Source organism: Penicillium citrinum (genome assembly GCF_028827155.1).
Source record: "Penicillium citrinum strain IBT 23319 chromosome Unknown utg000006l:1.0-3011923.0:1.0-3012962.0, whole genome shotgun sequence".
In the NCBI taxonomy this organism is placed as follows: Eukaryota; Fungi; Ascomycota; class Eurotiomycetes; order Eurotiales; family Aspergillaceae; genus Penicillium; species Penicillium citrinum.
In genome coordinates, this window is record NW_026622691.1 from 2,010,964 (window position 1) to 2,028,234 (window position 17,271).

Below are 17,271 nucleotides of genomic sequence, written 5' to 3' on the forward strand. Positions count from 1 at the left end.
ACAACGAAGATACAGTAGTTACTGGCCACTCATCTCATGCTGTCGCCGTACTGCAGTACGTATGAACTACAACTGTAGTACTATACCGCTTTGTGTAAATAGTACAGTCAACAATCGTCCTTGTTCTCGGAGGTGACGTATTGATTTGACTAAGCCGGGGGATGTAGGGCTCGGAAAGAAGCAGAGTGATCACTGCGGAGATCTTGACTTCATTCTCAAATCCGCTTTTCAGACCTTGAAAATGCAAGGCTGCCACAAAGTTCCCCCAAGAGGCTTGTCTGACGCCAACGCCCGCCACCATGGGAATGGATGCCAAGAAACGAGTCTAAAATTTGCTGACAATTGCCCGTCAGATGATGAATTGATGACTGGCCAGCAGTGATATCTCGGAATTTGTTCCTGTGCAGTAGCAGGTACATTACACTTGGTTTGTACACACTGAACTTCTATTCAACTGGCTCTGCCCTTCGTAGATCCTCTTCCTGTACATATCCCTCGCAGCCGCGATCGCTCGAGAATGCAGATCCTAGATCCTAGGTAGTTTCTTGAACCGTGTGCTACTAAAAATGGAGATCCAAGACCCAAAAAGTAGTCTATCCTGGGGTTTACGAGTCCACCCTAAAAAACCGGTGCCGGCTCGTACCTTATTCTCTTCAAAACGCTAAATAATATGACTACACCAGATAGTTACTTATATAGTATGGGACAATAGCTACAATGCAAAGGACAATGCCATTGTAAATATTGAGTGGAGAAGGTCTCCCTGAAGGCGGTCCGAAGCATCCGAATCAATGATCATCTTCTACCAGGGAAAGCACAAGGTACGCTATCACTATCCACATTTATAATACCCCAGGCATATCATAGATGCCCAGATGTACGGAGTAAAGGTGTATTTGTTTTCAGCCGAGACATGTGTGATAGAGGATATGCCATTCACAGATGGGAATTTCGGAGACACATATGCCGGAGTATCAACCAGGTTCGGCTCAGTATAAGTAAGCTTTTCAATAGAAACCTCGATGAACCTACTACACATACATTAGTTACTACATTTAGTTAAACAGTATGTTTTACCATGGGTACATAAAGCAACGATGGATCATTGGGCATCAGAAAAAAAAGGATTCACGTGATGCCAGCGGCGATGGAGTCGGAACGATCTCCCCTGCTGGACTGAAAAATACTCCGTGACCTCAGGTGAGCCCTCGTACAGACCAGTCAAAGTAGCGGCCACTCGGATCGAAGGGTTCCACACCTGGTAAAGGAATCCGCTTCATAGAATGAAGTTGTGCCTTAGCCAGTATTCATGACCTAAAGCTATAATAGATGGAGTGTAAGCGAAGAAAAAATAGTGTACGATATGGTACAGCGGAAAAATCCGATACTAAAGTGACTGGTTGATAATGATGATAGTGAGTGAGAGAGAGAGAGAGAGCGAGAGGGGCGGCGGTGTAATTTTCTGGTATTCTTTGGAGGTTGGTCTGCTGGGGCCCGATGGGGAATTCGGTCTCCTTCTCCTGCATCGATGACTGGTTACCATCGTAGCCAGGTACAAGTTGACCTAGGGTACCCCTAGGTCCTGAATACACTTGCGCAGTTGGATGAAGACTTAAGCTTACACACAAGATTGAGGGGTGGCTGTTTTCTTTTTCTTTTTCTTCTCTTTTCTTCTCGGCTATACCCCGTCCGTTCTTGCAGAATTTCCACGGTTAAAGCCGATGGTTCCATGGCCCATGTATGGAGTATGTTTTTTAGATGTTATTATGGATACTCCGTATTGTCTACAGATAATCTTTTACGCTTTTTTTTTCTCTTTTTTTTTTCGCTTGGCCATGATGATCGCCCCTCCTTGAGTGTATCCTATTCATTACACCCACCTCACTAACCCGTTTAGTGGGGAAAAGAAACGAAGAAGAAAAAAAGAAGAAAAACCGAACAGAGAGTAAAAGTGAAAAGCAAAAAGAGAACACACAAAACTTACCACCATACAGAATAAGGTAAATGGGTAGCAACGAGTAGTGGACTGTATAAATCAATGCCTTGTATTATTGGGGATTTTCTCATCCACCGACATTACGGCCATAATACTGTAAAGTTCTGCAGCGATGCTAATGAACGAATATACTGTATATGTTGATCGTAATATATTTTGAATAAACCGAACATTCAATCTAGGCATTTTAAAAGAAATACTATCAATTAATCAAATTCATTTATCAAGTATAAGTGTACTATGTAAAAGTGTGTCGATGTTCCTCTAGAATGACGCAACCACGTGACGGACAGCGTGACTTCCACTGACCGTCTGCCTTCCACTCCTGCTTTTCCCCTCGAGTGAGCCACACGGGGTACATCGTGAACCACCATCGACTTCATCTTTTCTTTCCGTCAGGTTCGACTTTCGCTGTCCTTCGACAGGCCCCTGAGCCTTTTTTAGCCGTTTCACTTGAAGCCCCCCCGCCCCTCTCGAGCCCCTCGTCGTTCACTTTCGCTTTAAGCCCCTCCTCGCCCTCCCCTCTTCGCCTGGGTACATCACTTCTCCAAAAAAAAAAGTTACCTTTCTTTTCTTTCGATTTTGGGATCGGCGCTTAGGTTCTTAACGGATTCTCTTCCTCATGCTCTGAGGCTTTGCATCTTGTCGTTTTGTCCACCCAAGCGTACGTTGCTCGGATTTCCTCAAAACCCCCTCCCTCCCCTCCCACCAATCCACTACCAATCATCAATCCACCAACCAATCAACCAACCAACCCCCCTTCTTCCCTTTCACCTTCTTTTAACCACCAATAATCACCTTTTGTGGGTTGACTACACTTTTCATACCTCTTCTACCAATTTTCCGACCGTTTTGTTCATTCGCACATTCTCTCCGATTCAATGTGTTGTTGGCCGAGGACCGGCGGGAAAAAAAATCCTTGATAATCCGACCCTCAGTTCTCCCATCTGGGAAAAATCACAACACCCACCAACAACATATTTTCACCCACTACTTCCATCAAAGGACTCTCTCATTGACCGAAGATTTTAGAAAGGCAGAGCGATGATTAGCTTCAGGGTGGAACATCATTCAGATTCTTCGAGACTTCGTCAAGATCACCCTTACCGTGGAGCCGACTCCGGATCGTTCAACGGCAATGCCGATTGCCAGTGAGACCAGTAGTACCACCACCATGACCACCTTCGCCGCCCCGGTCCCTGCTACCAGATCGCTGCCCACCAACCAGTCGGCGCTGGCGGCGTCATTCACCAATTTCCTTACCGTATCTGTCCACCAAATACTCTTCCTGCGCTCCGTCTATCCGCGCGCGACTTTCCTTCCCGTGCGGGCATACAACTATCCCGTCCGACAATCTCGTCACCCTAAAGTGTGTGACTATATTAATGATGCATCAATCGCGGTTGGAACAGAGATCTTAAAAGGCACAATCACCGCAGTCAGTATCATTATTTCTTCTCTTCGCACAAATCAGCCCCTCGAACGATATGCCTTTGATTTATCAGGCTTCCCACGGGCTCCTGCGGGAGAAGTGAACACAACATTTGCAGACAGAAATGGAGATTCATCCAATCCAGGTGCCCCCGTCTCCGACCGGGGCCCCGCTCCGACTTCAGTTGACCTCGAGTCACAATTCCGAGCCTGTCTAGCTCGACTTGCGTCCGCATGTGCGCGACTGACCCCGCTCCCGCGGGATGACGAATTTAGTTTTACTGTCTGCATTGAAGTGCGGGAGGATGCGTTACCCCCCGCCGGAACTACCAACGAAGAACAAACATGGATTGTGGCCGAACCCGGCAAAGTACACCTTCGATCCTGTACCGCCCCTTTCTCCGTCTCGAAAGTACGAAATGGTGAGCCACAGCGGCCACCCCCTCCAGTCTCAAATGGTCGCGCCAAAACAGTACCGGTACGACGTGTAGAGGCTGGGGAATTACGATTGGAGCTGTGGGTGGAAGAGGCGCGGCAGAAATTTAACGAACCGGTGGATTCAGAGCAACCACCTTGAACGATAATTCCTGATTGGGATATATTTGTGTCAACCCCGTGGAAATTGTTGTTCGTTTGTTATCTGTCCACTCCCATTCAGTCTCATTCTTGATTTAGCGTGACCAATGATCGAACATACATGATGGACGAGGAAACTAGGAATTGTCGTCCGCAAAGAAAGTGGCGCAAATATATAAAACGGGGAGCGGACGATATTTGGGACTCGCATGGCATTTTTTTTTTCTTTTCCATTTTCTTTCAATACTTACATAGATCAGGTTCATATCTTTCCTTTTCACTCATCCTTTCCACCATTCCCCCTACAAACCCTCTGCTCTTCTTTTATCCTTCATTCGTCACGACATTCCTTCTCAAATTCCTCTCCTCCTTCTTTGATTTCTGGTCTTTTTTTCTTCGACTCAGCTCGTTTCCCATCTTGCATCGTGTGCTGAATCCCCGAATGTCGACTCTACATGCTGATCTTTTTTTTATCTGCGGTTCGGCCTTTCTCATTATTTTTCATACCATTCCATTTTTTTGATGTATTCCATTCGTCTCCTTTGTCGAATCTCTCTCAACTACATGATTCTCATTTTTTTTCTAGCCAATTCAACTACCTAGTCACCTAGCTCCCAATACCGTCTTGTCTCTGGAACCCCTACACACTCTTATGATTTTGGTATTCAAGTTTCTTGTCTTACCTCTTGTCGCATTCGTCATGGGCTCATGGATCGTTTGGCAACATATTGATTCGCGTGTTCTGTCTTTGATTATTATATCGTAATGCTCTTGCATCTCTTCAGGTTGTCTTTCATTCGACCCTTCTCTTTTCCATTATTGACACGCTTCTTTTCGTCTCTCTACCGATTTGAATCTGCCGTCTTTGTACCTGGCTGATTGAAAATAGGTTCTTGGACATTGCCGTGTAAGTATCATAGCCACTCGCAGTGTGCGAAAACGTAATGAGACCCTTTTTTTACGGCATAGTACATGAATGTCTGCCACTGAATTTGATTAAGGTATCTAATTTTCATCTTTACAGTCGTTTGTAGACGTCATTTTGTATACGTATATCGTTGGAATCGCGGCGTCGCGTAATCAAAATAAATACTTCAGTCAAGGACCCTTTCGGATAGACACAAGTCCACATCAGCTTTTGTGTCAGTACCTTAGCCTTTTATATCAACCTTTGGCTTAGGCTCTTAGTGCGCGTCATTCGTGGAAGCGTCCAGGGCATTGTCTCTGCATTTCATTGGCTCGGTAGAGACAATCTCACGACATCGCAGGAGATGCATGTACACCTCGCGAGATGATCGTGATAAACGTGGAACATACATTCTAGTGGGAGAGCTCTAAAAGTGCACACTTACATATCAAGTGAATATTAATACATTGAGCACGTTGATAGAATTTGAAACTTATACCTGGCTTTCATCGGTGGACTGTGCCTAAAGGAGCAGGTTTTTGAGAAGTTGATGATACATCAACATGAGGCGATATTTGGTAAGAATAAGGTAATCAGCTATATTGAAACGAGCAGAAATACAGAATTGTTGGATTACCAACGTCCGTAGCTGCTACCGGTAAGTATATGGATCTTTCCCGATGCCTTGATTATAAATTCAATGATTCGGAAATACCTGCAGAAATGTACTAATTTGTGGCGACGGAATTTCTCATAATTTTATTTTGGCTGCATATCTATTGGCTTCCAGCAAATGTTTGTTTCAAACATTATAACAAGGGTAATGATGAAGGTTGGATGTAATAGGCACTTGTAGGCAAGGGTAAATTCTTAGAGCCATCTACCTGTTGTTCCCTCTAATAGTTGACTTTATGATCTTGCAAAAATCAGATTCAGCTCACTCGAGGCACTGAAAGTTGGAAATCGGACTCATTTGTCTAAATGAAATAAAGTATGTTCTAGACCAGTGGCTGATATTAGCGTCTGATTACAGTCGCCTGCATAAAGTTGTTGCTGACATGCAGTGGACTCGCCCTAAAGATATCATGATTCATGTATGCGTTTGCTGATACATTCCACCAATTCTCAAGTTTGGTAGGTACCAAGGGAAGTAGCAGTAGAGAGATATTCCTTTTACAGATACAATGATATCTACCTCAAAATATCCGGACACAGCTGCTTTCGCTTCATGTTTTTGGGAGCTTGAACTGAATACCGAGGCGCCTATTCCTAGCAAATCTAGAGGAAAGACATGTGGCGATCGTATTCTGGGGGGTTAAACCGGGGTTATTAACTGAATAAAAGCTCAGCTGAATACGAAAAGCCGAATTGTTGGTAATACTGGTCGAAATAAGTCTTGAATCATTCAAAAATAAGCAATAGCCTCTTCGTGGACTCATCCTTGTGAGCTAGCATGAAGAGGCTTGCATGCTCTCTCACTATTCGGTACATTGTCCCTGGCTAGACCCCAGAGAGTCATCAAATGGCTTACCTGTGCAGAACAGCGGCCTATAAACTTGCATAATCTTCTATTTTGGTCCCATCTGTGCCCCGCATGGTGGCAGTACTGCAGCACACATGCAAACTACGGTTGATGAGGCTCTGGGCTTCCAAATGAGGTGGAAATGCCGATGAAATGACTCGCGGAGAGATCAGTCGACGATTGATGCTTTCGCTTTAAGATGTGGCTCATATTGCCCAGATCACTGAGCAACACCTAGTATAAATGCCATCAAGTCCAAGGTGGTTCTATTCTATCAGATAAGTATTCTAACTAACCAAGCAACCTTTCTATTCATTTACCTCTGTATCATCTATCTTCTTCTCCGAGCCTGTTTATTCAGCCACTATGCCACAACAAACCCGAAAACCAGCTTCCAGCAATAGAGACAGAGGTCCACAGCATTCTGTCTCTGTATATATATGCCCAAACCAACCATATTCAGCTTTCCAAATGCAATATATACCACAGAACCAGCACTATCATTCACATCAATCCAACAATACCAATCCACAAATCGCTTACCTTCAATATCAACAGAATATTCAATCCGGTCAGATCGCCTATCATGATATCCAATTTAAACCAATATTCTGCAGCACTCCAGCGCCAATCCGCAGATCAGCATTGCCAGAACATTGCACAACAGAAACAATTCGCAAAGCAAAATGCCCAGGCACAGAAGCAAATGGCCAAGCAGAACGTGATGATGCAAAAACAGAATGCCCACATGAACCATGAACTACAGGCCCTGAAACACCAGCAACAGCATCAACCACATAGAGGTCACCCTGGTGGTGGAGGCCATGTTGGTGGAGGTGGTAATGGTAACGGCAAGAAAATTGTGGCTGGTGCTGCAGTTGGTGCAGCAATGGGTGTTGGTGGTGCTATGATCTATGAGGAATATCGTGAGGAGCGATATACCCAGGAGCAGATCATCAGACATGAAGAGCAAGAGCCTTCAGATCGGGACTCTATAGATGGATCTGATCAAGATCGGTGTTATGAGAATAATAACGAACAAGACTGGCCCCAGGACAATAACCCAGATAGGGTACTATAGTCCACAAGATGCATTTCAGCCGGTTCAGAATACTAGCGGGGGTGGGAATAATGGCAATAATGAAGATGGATGTTGCGGTGACTGCTGTGGTGATTGGGGATGCTGTTGGTCTGATAGTAAGAAAGATGACGATGAGAGCTGCTGCTGTTGCCGTTGATACAATGGTGTACTATAAGAGTGTCTATAGGGGTGAGGATGCTGCCGACTAATGCAAGATGAAGGATATGGCTTAATTTGTATATTCCTGAACGAATTTGAAAAGTATGATAAGATTTTTTTTTCCCAATCTTAAGGACCATATAATCTAGAAGTGCTACCTAGTCAGTGGTAATCCTTACTCGCTTTCTAGGACCAGATCAAACGAAGCAGTTGGCGTATTCTCCGCACTCTTCCGCAATGGCAGTGACTTTGTTGATTTTTTTCAAAGCACTACATAATAATCTGGTTTGAGTTTTAATCTGGCTATCAACTGGGTTGGATCATCAATCCAACTCCTCAATTGTCAGTGAGTTACATAGAATGGGACTTCCATTATTCTCAACTAGATCATTCCCGATCAGTCAGACTGCCCTAGAGTACCTACCTACCTACTCTAGGACATAGGTATGTCCCACTCTTAAAAGGAATATGATATGATCATGATAACCACAATTATATCGTCATCATACAGATGACTTATCTTATTCTATCTACTATTCTACTATTTAAAACCTTGAATATACGATATGCATGAAGTACGATAGTATACTGGCTGTACCTCCGCAGTCCTGTGACCCACCGTGCCCTACCAGGTGACCCGCATGTTTACGTCAACGGCAGGTGCAACCGGGCCTCAACCTCTAACTGCCAGTCGAGTCGAGAGAACCGCTTGTCATCGCTTCCCCTCGGTTTGTTTGACAAAGAAAAATACTCGACAATTCCGCTTGTCGCCGTGGAAAGCAGGTCTCTCCGGTCTGGATCACGATCTGCATGAAGCCATTGGAGCGGGGAGAGGGGAGGGAATGAGTCTGGTGCAACGCTGTTATCCAAACACTATACTAACACTATTAGTTAGTGAAAGTTATCTGGCTATATATATAGGTAGAGGTATATAACTACAATACTTCCGTGGTTGGATCCAAAGGCGGAATCCACTTTTGACAAACCCTCGTCATTCGAACCCCGGATTTCTTCTCTTTCTCTATCTCCCCTTCTTATCAACCCTTCATGTCTGAGTCCTGTTGGTCTTAAGAGTCTACTCTCCTCCCTGCTGACTACCAATACGTTGGTTTACGTGGTACCAATTTCCATAATAAGTAGTCTCATACACTCTCTAGCTCTCTCTTTGTGAACTCGACACTGTTCTACGGGTGTCAATTTGCCCCCACACGCTTTGAACAATTTGTGGAGAAGACTTTTTTTTCTTTCAACCTTGACGTCTACATTGCGAGACACAGCTGCGTGATAGTACTAGCTTGATTCCATCATGATTGCCGCAAACGTTCCATCTCTTCCTGATGGGGATTCACCCGATCTGGTGCTTGTCCCTGCCACTCCCAAGGAACGCATCGAATCCATCAAGCTCAATAGTGTAGCCTGGAAGGGTCCCTTGGATATCGACTCGTATATTGCCCGTGAAGATCATCTCTATAATCAACGATTAACTCGAGAGAATCTGACCTGCTGGATTTTGGTTGATCGTTCCGAGCCCGAGGGTGAACGAACTATTCTAAGTTCCTGCGAGTCGTACCGGAAGAAAGCACTGTTAGCCCATGACGGTACGGTCGAAGATGTCAAGACTCACGGAATCGGGAGTGTTTACTGTCGGCCCGAGTTTCGGGGCAAAGGCTACGCGAAACGAATGCTCGAGGAGCTGAGTCAAAAATTGGAAACATGGCAGATGGAAAAGGAGTCGCGTGGTCGATCTCTATTCACGATTCTGTTCTCGGATATTGGTAAGAAGTTCTACGCTCAATTTGGATGGCGGCCATTCTTGTCTTCGCATATGTCTCTGCCACCACTCGCAAAGGAGGTGCTTAACGGGGGTCTTGAGGGAAGCAAAATCAGAACTTTGTCCGCAAAAGATGTCCAGGACAATATATGCGATGAGACAACACTTGCCAAATTGCGGGAGCGCATGCACATTGTCTCGCAGTCACCTGGTGCCAAGGTGGCCATCATTCCGGACTTCGATCATTTCATCTGGCACTGGGCTCGTGAGGAATTTTTCGCAGATAAGCTTTTCCCAAATCGCTCCCCTCCAGTAATTAAGGGCGCTGGGGATGACCAGGCTCGCGTGTACTGCGCTTGGAACCGCAATTTCGGCGAGGCCCTCGAGGATAATGTTTTGTACATCCTGCGTTGGGTTTATGATGATCCGACCTCTCCGGAAGATGAACAGACAGTGATCCAAGCAATGGCAGGTATCTTGCGACGGGCTCAGTTAGAAGCTCATGAATGGAATATGAGCAAGATCGAATTTTGGAACCCTTCACCCTTGCTGGAGAAAGCAGTGGCTCTTCTCGATCCTACAGCTCAAGTGGTACACCGCGAAGAGAGCAGCATTTCTAGTCTGCGATGGACTGGCGCCGAACAGGGATTAGGCAAGGATGTGCAGTGGTTGTTGAACGAGAAGTTCACTTGGTGCTGATTGCCCAATTTTATTTCTGGATATTTCGCGTGATTTCTTTTCTTTTTCCTTTTTGTTTTCATCTCTTTTGTTTCACATCTGTTTCTTTTCGAATTTTCGACACTTTTCCCCAGGTGCGAAACTTGGGATGACCTGGGCGGCAAACGTGATCATCATGTTTTTAGACATATCCAGCATCATAGACTGGAGGCTAACTGTCAACGAGACAGTTTTAGTAATGCGCAATCAGCGCTTTTGGTTCTTTAACAGTTCATGCCAGTTCCTGGTTGTTTTGGTTTTAGGTTTAGCAGCCCCGGTTCCAGCAACAGGGGCATGACTAGCCTGTGTACGCTGAGATGTATCGACAAAGAAAATCGTGGTAGGATTAGGGCTCTCGAATGAGCCCGCCGATAACTTGGAGAGGGTAGCATCGTCTCTCCAGGATTCCGGTAGACAGTCCTTCCAAAGCTGTAGAAACTCGCTTCTTCCCACGGCAGAAGAGGCCGTGGGAGCCGTAGCGGCAAGACAGGTTTCACCAACCCATCTTGTGCATTCTGTCTTGTCGAAACTTGCCCCTAGAGATGAAGAGAATCAGCCCAGATCATTGCAGATGAATTTGTAAAACTGAAAGCTAACTCACATTTAATATCCTCTGATAAAGATGGCCTCTGGTCTTCAGCACATAGTCTGCGCGCCAAAGCCTCAAGCAACGGCCGTGGGAATGGTGGTGCAGAAGCATCATCGTCAAGTACAGACTTCCACAGATCACCAACGAGGAATTGTTTCTCCAGATCAATACCCTGCAACAGAGCACCCTCAACCAGACGCTTCCAAACACTCAACCGCATTCGCGCCGAAGGTCTCCAGCAAGAAACCTCCTGACTACTGTCAACGAAAGCACAAATATCTAACCAGGCCATTTCACATTGCGCCGCAGAGACAGGAATATCCTCGCAAACCTGTTCCCTCGCCTCTCGCTTCCGGGTCTCAGTAATATTCTCATCTTCCATGGCCAGGTCTCCCTCGTAATCACCACTTCGAGGGTCATATAGTCTCAGACTCTTTTCCAAGAATGGGGTTGCGGAGAATCCTCCGTCCGGGATATGTAGTTCTAATGTTGAGCCGCACTTCGCGATGGTTGTTACGGCCTCATCTGGTATATTCAATGCACCGCTGTCACCAGCCTCTTCTTCAACGACCTTTATATCATCCCGAGATATCTGTCCCAAGCTCGGTTGGAGGATGTGAATCGAATTGGATGACTGTACTTGACGAATACGGTAGGTTTTAGTCGGGGTGCACAGATTGACATATTCCAGCGCGGCGGGGTCCTTAACAGCCTGTGCGAGTGCAGATGAGGGAGACTTGAGCTGAAGCCTAGATAATCAAAGAATTGAGTGTTAATTCGTCACGCGTCAAGCAAATTGGCCCATTTTTCTGTTGTGAGTTGGCGTACACTGGAGCATCCTTTGATGTCAATAGTTCCTCCAGATCCGGTGGGATCTCCAATAATCGGAAGCCCTGTTGGGGTTGAGTATGCGTGAATAATATGCTTTTTGAAGTTTGAGTCGACATTCTGGAAACGATCTGTTGATTAACAACTAGAGGAATGATGTGGGCGTGTGGAAGAAACGTGAAGACACGCGCGAAAATGGCGGGACGCGATGGACGTTCCAACAGCACAGACCACCGTTTAATGACGAAGAATCATTTCCAACTAGAAGACTTCAAATATTTTACTACAAGATAGAGGCATTATTAAAACTCATTGGGTTATGATAATTAGGTATCAGAATTAAGCTTAGGTCCAATTGCAATGGAATAGGCTGAAATTCGATTTCAAGCACCTTGTTGCTTGTGCTCCGCTCGCGCCGTCTAGTATGCTATCTAGTAATAAATGATGACAGAGACCACCCAATGACGGAAATATACATCAAAGAAGGGAGTTAAAACGCAGAGAAATGAGAAAACGCTCGTGTGATTGAACAAGAAGAAATTCGTTTGCAAAAATTCGGCCCACTCGGACAAGGGAGGAGAACAGCATGAGTTCTTCTCGCCACGTCGAGGGTTAGAAGGGCAGCACTCAGTTTAAAAAAAGAACCATGTGGTAAGTCCAGCCAGCTGGTTGATTCGAGAGGGGCCTTTAAGGTGTCTTGTTGAAATGAGGAGATATAGATCGATTCGTTGACCGCGTCACAATTTTCCTTGCTTGGAACTACCCTTATCGGCGACATCCTTTGGAGGTATAGCAGCAGGGCCTTCGCTAGAACCCTTTTCGGCATCGTGTTGAGATTTCGAGTTTAAGCTCTCTTTCTGCTTATCTGCAAGCTCGTGTTCTCGCTCAATTTGCTCCTGCGCTTGTCGCTCCTTTTCCATTTCGTCCATATGACGCAAATCGTCCACGCTAGGTTCGTACAAGTGCCAGATCGTGTAGTGAGGCAATCCAACAACGGAGAACTTCATCCGTTTGGCCATCTAAAAACTGTTAGACGTTGTAAAGCCATAGTCAGGGATGATGCAGTCTCTGTCTTACCTTGCCAAATCCTTCAGTTTCGGCGTGCTTCTCAAAGCTGAACGCAGGAAAGTGAACGCCCGCGCGGAATACGCGAGCCTTGGCGAGAATACTGACACCACCGATTCCATCTAGCTCCATTTCCATATCTGGGTCACCATACGGGTCACGTAGGTAGGCAAGATGAGGTCGCCAAGTCGCGTACTCCGCGTATCCCTCCACGATGACTGCGTCTTCATCGAGCGTATCGGCCAATGCCAGAGCGGTTTCAGACTCTTGCCATGAATTCAGATCGTACGGTTGCTCTCCTCCGAGCCAGTCCGGAAGTGGTCGCCAAACATCTGTTGAATGATCTATTAGTATCAAGGAAAAGCTGATCAACTCAAGTTTGCATTGAAACTTACTTGGAACGATCACGTCCTTGTCATGACGCATCAGATCTTCAATGATAGTAAATGGCGCAGTCTCGACGTCCGCGTCTCGCCAGTAGACCCAACTGTGAGTGGGACGGAGTGTCGCGCTAAGCAGCCAATTCCTTGCCTGGGCCATCAATTTTCGGCGGCTGGCCTGTGCTTCAAAGCCATGCCGACTCTCAACATCCTGTTGTACTTTCTGTCCAAAGTCCTTCTGGATCACGGAGATTTCCCCAAAGCTCATCTTTGGGTCTGCGTCATTCTGGATCTCCTGGAGCATGCTCGAGAGCATTTGGAGGGTATCATCGCGCGAATCGGAAACCAAGAAGGCCAAATCGATCAGATTATGTGGATAAGTCAAGTTGCGGAGATGCGAGAAGAACATTGGAAGGTGCGAAGAAGCGTCTCGTAGAGGGGTTAACATGAGGACACGTTCCCCGCGTTCCCAGCCCTTTTCGGACCCTTGAACCTCGGAGAGATCATAATATCGAACAGTTTGGAGCTGAAGGTCCCCAGAGGAATGAATGAGACCCAATGATAAGGTAGGGATGACAGCGGCGCGCCAGGAGGGGAAGATGAGGATTGTGAGCAAGAATGATACTCCGGCGAGGAGACACAATCGCTGGAAGAGTTGTCTTCGGCGTCGAAGGGCGGGTTGTGAACGAGGCTGGAAACTATACCATAAATAAAAGAAAAAGAAAACTGTCAGCATTAGGACTAAGAAGACCTGCCGCTGTATACCTGCAACAAGGACCCCGGAGGGGAAAAGATGGGAATCGCGCATTAATCGAGAACACTACCATGATGGCAGCTAATCAATGTAGACGTACCTATTAGGGGAAATAGAAAAGGCCGACCCGCGAGGGTAGGCCGAATGGCCCTTGGAAAAGGCGTGAGGCCTGTTCATGGTTCATGGGGCATCACACTGCATTGGCGTCGGAGATCACAGAGGCTAAGGTTGGCTAAACGATCTATCTTGGCCTTTTTTTTTGACCAGCGAAAGTCGAGACCACAGGCCGATCAGCAGATGGAATGAAGGGATGACAAAGAGTCACCGGGAAGATCAAAGAAGAAAAAGAAATGAAGAAATGAAGAAGAGAGGAAAGATGACACTCACGAAGAGAGTTGCAGAGAGAAGAAAAACACAAGAAAACAAAAGGGCGTGCGTCACCGAATCCGGGGCGGCCGGTTGCAGCCACCAACTACTTCCAGTCATCCCAGACAATCGTGTTGTCTTTTACATAGATGAATATATTTAATATATATATATTCCACAGAGGGTGAGCTCTATAGAAATATTATCTATGATCTGAAAAGGTGTCATCCAGCATGATACTTTTAATTTTGGTGACTATCTACAATTTTGGTGTTGCTCATCATTTAAACCTCCTGTCTCGCCATTCAATGATGGAACTGGAAGAGTACCGATCGACGATGGTGACCCACTATTTTTCCCTCCTTCTGCCTCTCGCATCACTTGAACTAATCGGCCCGCCATCTGTGACCCATTACGCAGAGCCAACACGACGGATGCAGCCTCGTACTCGCTGTCGAGAATATAGTAGCGTTCTCTCTGACAATTCTCCACAGCATTCCCCTGGAATGCGACGTTGGCGATCACTTTAGCTGGAACATGGGCTTTGTTTATCGAGCTACGGGATAGCATGCGCAGAAAAGGCCGGAGTCCGGTCTGCGTCTGATGTGCGACTCTGACTGACAAGGGTGGTCTTGTTCGAAGATGACTCTTACCCGCAATGCCTCCGGGGTCGAGTGTGAAGATATCAAGCGAGATATTCCCTGTCTACAAAAATGATTCACAATGGAACGTCAGCATATCTTGTGATTCGTCTAAGGGCGCCGTTGTAAGATCGGGTCAGACTTACACAAGCGAGACTTCGGCGTAACGCGTACAAAGCTACGCTGGCAATCAATTTGCTACTGCCAAACCGTGCATTGCCTTCACGGGCGCTTAGTAACGTTCCTGGGGGACGACTGTCTCGGCCTTGATTGTGATCAAAGTAATCGAGTCTGCCATTAGATGCAGCGGAGCATCCAATGTACATCACTTTCGCACCACCATCCCGGGTTCCATCACCGGCTCGGAACGCTTCGAGGAGACCGACGGTCAGCAGAAATGGAGCGATGCAGTTGGTTTGATAGACCGGATCAAACCCGTCGAGGGTAAGTTCGTCAACAACGTAAGATGCAACAGCGGCAGAATGTATCAAATCGACGATCGGTGGAATTTCTTTACTGTGGACGCGGTCTACCATTTGCTGGGAGAACCGAGTAACTTCACGCAGATCGGTTAGGTCAAGAGGGAGAACTTCGATAGATCGTGGCCCAATAAGGCGTATTCTTGTGATGAGGCTTTGAACATCGTCGGATTTGGCATTCCGTGCTGTTAAGAGGAGATGTACGAAAGGTTGTGTTTTGGCAATGGCCACAGCAATCTCGGATCCTAGCTGCCCATTGCCACCCGTGATTATGACGGTCCCAGTCAGTGCTCTTCCCATGTCACTATAAGTAGATAGATAATTATATCAGTCTGCCTGGAGGGTATTCGTATCCTGTTGAAAAAGGGCGGCAGCGGTATCACATAGGAGAGCCTGCTCTTATGTGACTGTGAAATGATGCGATTAAAAAGAATTTTGAGGTAATGTCAAAGGGCATGGACAGCAAAGACAACTCAAAGCAAACCCAACAACAAAAAAAAAAAAAATTAGAAAAGAATCAGAAAAAAGAACGTCAATGCGGCCTCGCCTGCGACGGGGGCTAAATACGCCATTTTGAGAGACTAAACTGTAAATCTACTGCGTGTCCCGAACCAATGGCCATAATAACTCAGGCGTGGTGTCAGAATATCGGTATGTCTCAGGCTCATACGTCTTGAGTCCGTGTCTACTAAACGACGAAGTAGTGGATCAATCAGATGCGGCCACAGACGAAGATGCCTTAGTGCCAAGTAGCGGAGTGGCCGGTAGGGATTTTTCTTTACTACTTTAGCGGGCCCATTAGTCCTCCCCAACAGAAACAAAAATAGCTCGATCGAGTCGTGGTAGTGGCAGTCATGAATGAAGACATGGTTCAGGCTTGAAAAATAATGATCCTGGTATCATATGTCGATAGGCTGTCCTTGTCGAAGAGGTTATATGATTGACGCTCAGTTTGGGGGAGATGGGGAGATTGGGTTCGCAGTTCACTGACGACCCCGTGTGGACCGCCGTGTTTCTTCGGCGATTCGCCGATCGTTCGCAAGCGACAATTCTAGACGATCTCATCGTGGCTTGACAGCTCAGCAGCGAGATCGAACTGCCGTCAGCAATGCCCGGTAACCCCCACTCCGAGCAGGGTTTCCTTTTCAACCGATTTGGTTGGATTACTTGAGTCATGAGATGTAGCTGAAGAGTATTGTATATATTGATATCTAGTAACCCGTGCATTTTCGAGTCAGTGATAAATTATAGCACACTAGTGTATGGTCGGATGATCATTCTGAAAGACATTCAGCTTAGGCCAAGGCCAGCCTCTCCCGTCGGAAAAGTGGCCACATACAGACATCTCGAGATGATTCAATAGTCTAAATGAGGCGACTCATGGTCCCAATAACACAATTTGCTAGGTTGAATGGACAAGAGGCGCTGCCATGGCTAGCGCCACATAAGCAGAGTACAAAGAACACTCCAGAAGAAAAGAAGCGGTACTTTAATAGACCTTGATATACTATACTACACTACACTACACTACTGTACAACATTGTACATCTTACTGGGGACTCTAAGACATACTCAAGGACCAAGACAAAAGTCCTTGAGCAATTTGAGCAATACAAGTTATGGTTTTGGCCGTGAAACACTTTTCTCCGCACTAAGAAGTACCAACTGCTAACTATTTACATAGTGTAATTTTAGAGCAAATAGAGTACGTACCGAAACCCGCAACAAGGATACCCAGAAAGAAACGATAAGTTCCTTCTCGAATGATTGAAACTTAAAGAGTATACATAGTACATCATTTCGAACTAAAATTAATAAAACTACTACTCACTAACCTTGTTTTTCACAAATAACTTTTCAGTGTTGTTTGCGTCAGGTCCCAGCAGAGCCAGTCATCATCAAACAGATACCTTTCGAAAGAAAAAAGATGCTTCTTATTTTCGTAGACGCACCTCGTTCCGAACGACAGAAATCCGTGTATCCAGAAAGCAGAACCGAAAAAGACAAAA

The 17,271-nt window shown here is 46.0% G+C and overlaps 5 protein-coding genes across 5 annotated transcripts; 3 read left to right on the forward strand and 2 right to left on the reverse strand.

Annotated features, from left to right (window-relative positions):
- Positions 1–3,170: 3,170 nt before the first annotated feature.
- On the forward strand, positions 3,171–4,004 carry N7469_007284 (putative mitotic spindle checkpoint protein (Mad2B); the record flags this gene model as incomplete). Its single annotated transcript, XM_056646202.1, has 1 exon — positions 3,171–4,004. The coding sequence occupies one exon, from the start codon at positions 3,171–3,173 to the stop codon at positions 4,002–4,004; it is 834 nt and encodes a 277-aa protein (XP_056499643.1).
- Positions 4,005–7,018: 3,014 nt separating this feature from the next.
- Positions 7,019–7,513, forward strand: N7469_007285 (uncharacterized protein; the record flags this gene model as incomplete). The annotated part of the gene is made up of 1 exon (XM_056646203.1): positions 7,019–7,513. One exon carries the CDS (start codon positions 7,019–7,021, stop codon positions 7,511–7,513), a length of 495 nt encoding a protein of 164 aa, XP_056499644.1.
- A 1,465-nt stretch (positions 7,514–8,978) lies between these two features.
- N7469_007286 (uncharacterized protein) lies at positions 8,979–10,142 on the forward strand (the record flags this gene model as incomplete). Its single annotated transcript, XM_056646204.1, has 1 exon — positions 8,979–10,142. The coding sequence occupies one exon, from the start codon at positions 8,979–8,981 to the stop codon at positions 10,140–10,142; it is 1,164 nt and encodes a 387-aa protein (XP_056499645.1).
- A 225-nt stretch (positions 10,143–10,367) lies between these two features.
- N7469_007287 (putative sister chromatid cohesion protein Dcc1) lies at positions 10,368–11,696 on the reverse strand (the record flags this gene model as incomplete). The annotated part of the gene is made up of 3 exons (XM_056646205.1): positions 10,368–10,696; positions 10,762–11,498; positions 11,578–11,696. The coding sequence occupies 3 exons, from the start codon at positions 11,694–11,696 to the stop codon at positions 10,368–10,370; spliced, it is 1,185 nt and encodes a 394-aa protein (XP_056499646.1).
- A 618-nt stretch (positions 11,697–12,314) lies between these two features.
- N7469_007288 (uncharacterized protein) lies at positions 12,315–15,562 on the reverse strand (the record flags this gene model as incomplete). Its single annotated transcript, XM_056646206.1, has 6 exons — positions 12,315–12,596; positions 12,655–12,974; positions 13,038–13,720; positions 13,877–13,945; positions 14,489–14,847; positions 14,930–15,562. The coding sequence occupies 6 exons, from the start codon at positions 15,560–15,562 to the stop codon at positions 12,315–12,317; spliced, it is 2,346 nt and encodes a 781-aa protein (XP_056499647.1).
- Between the last annotated feature and the right edge of the window lie 1,709 nt (positions 15,563–17,271).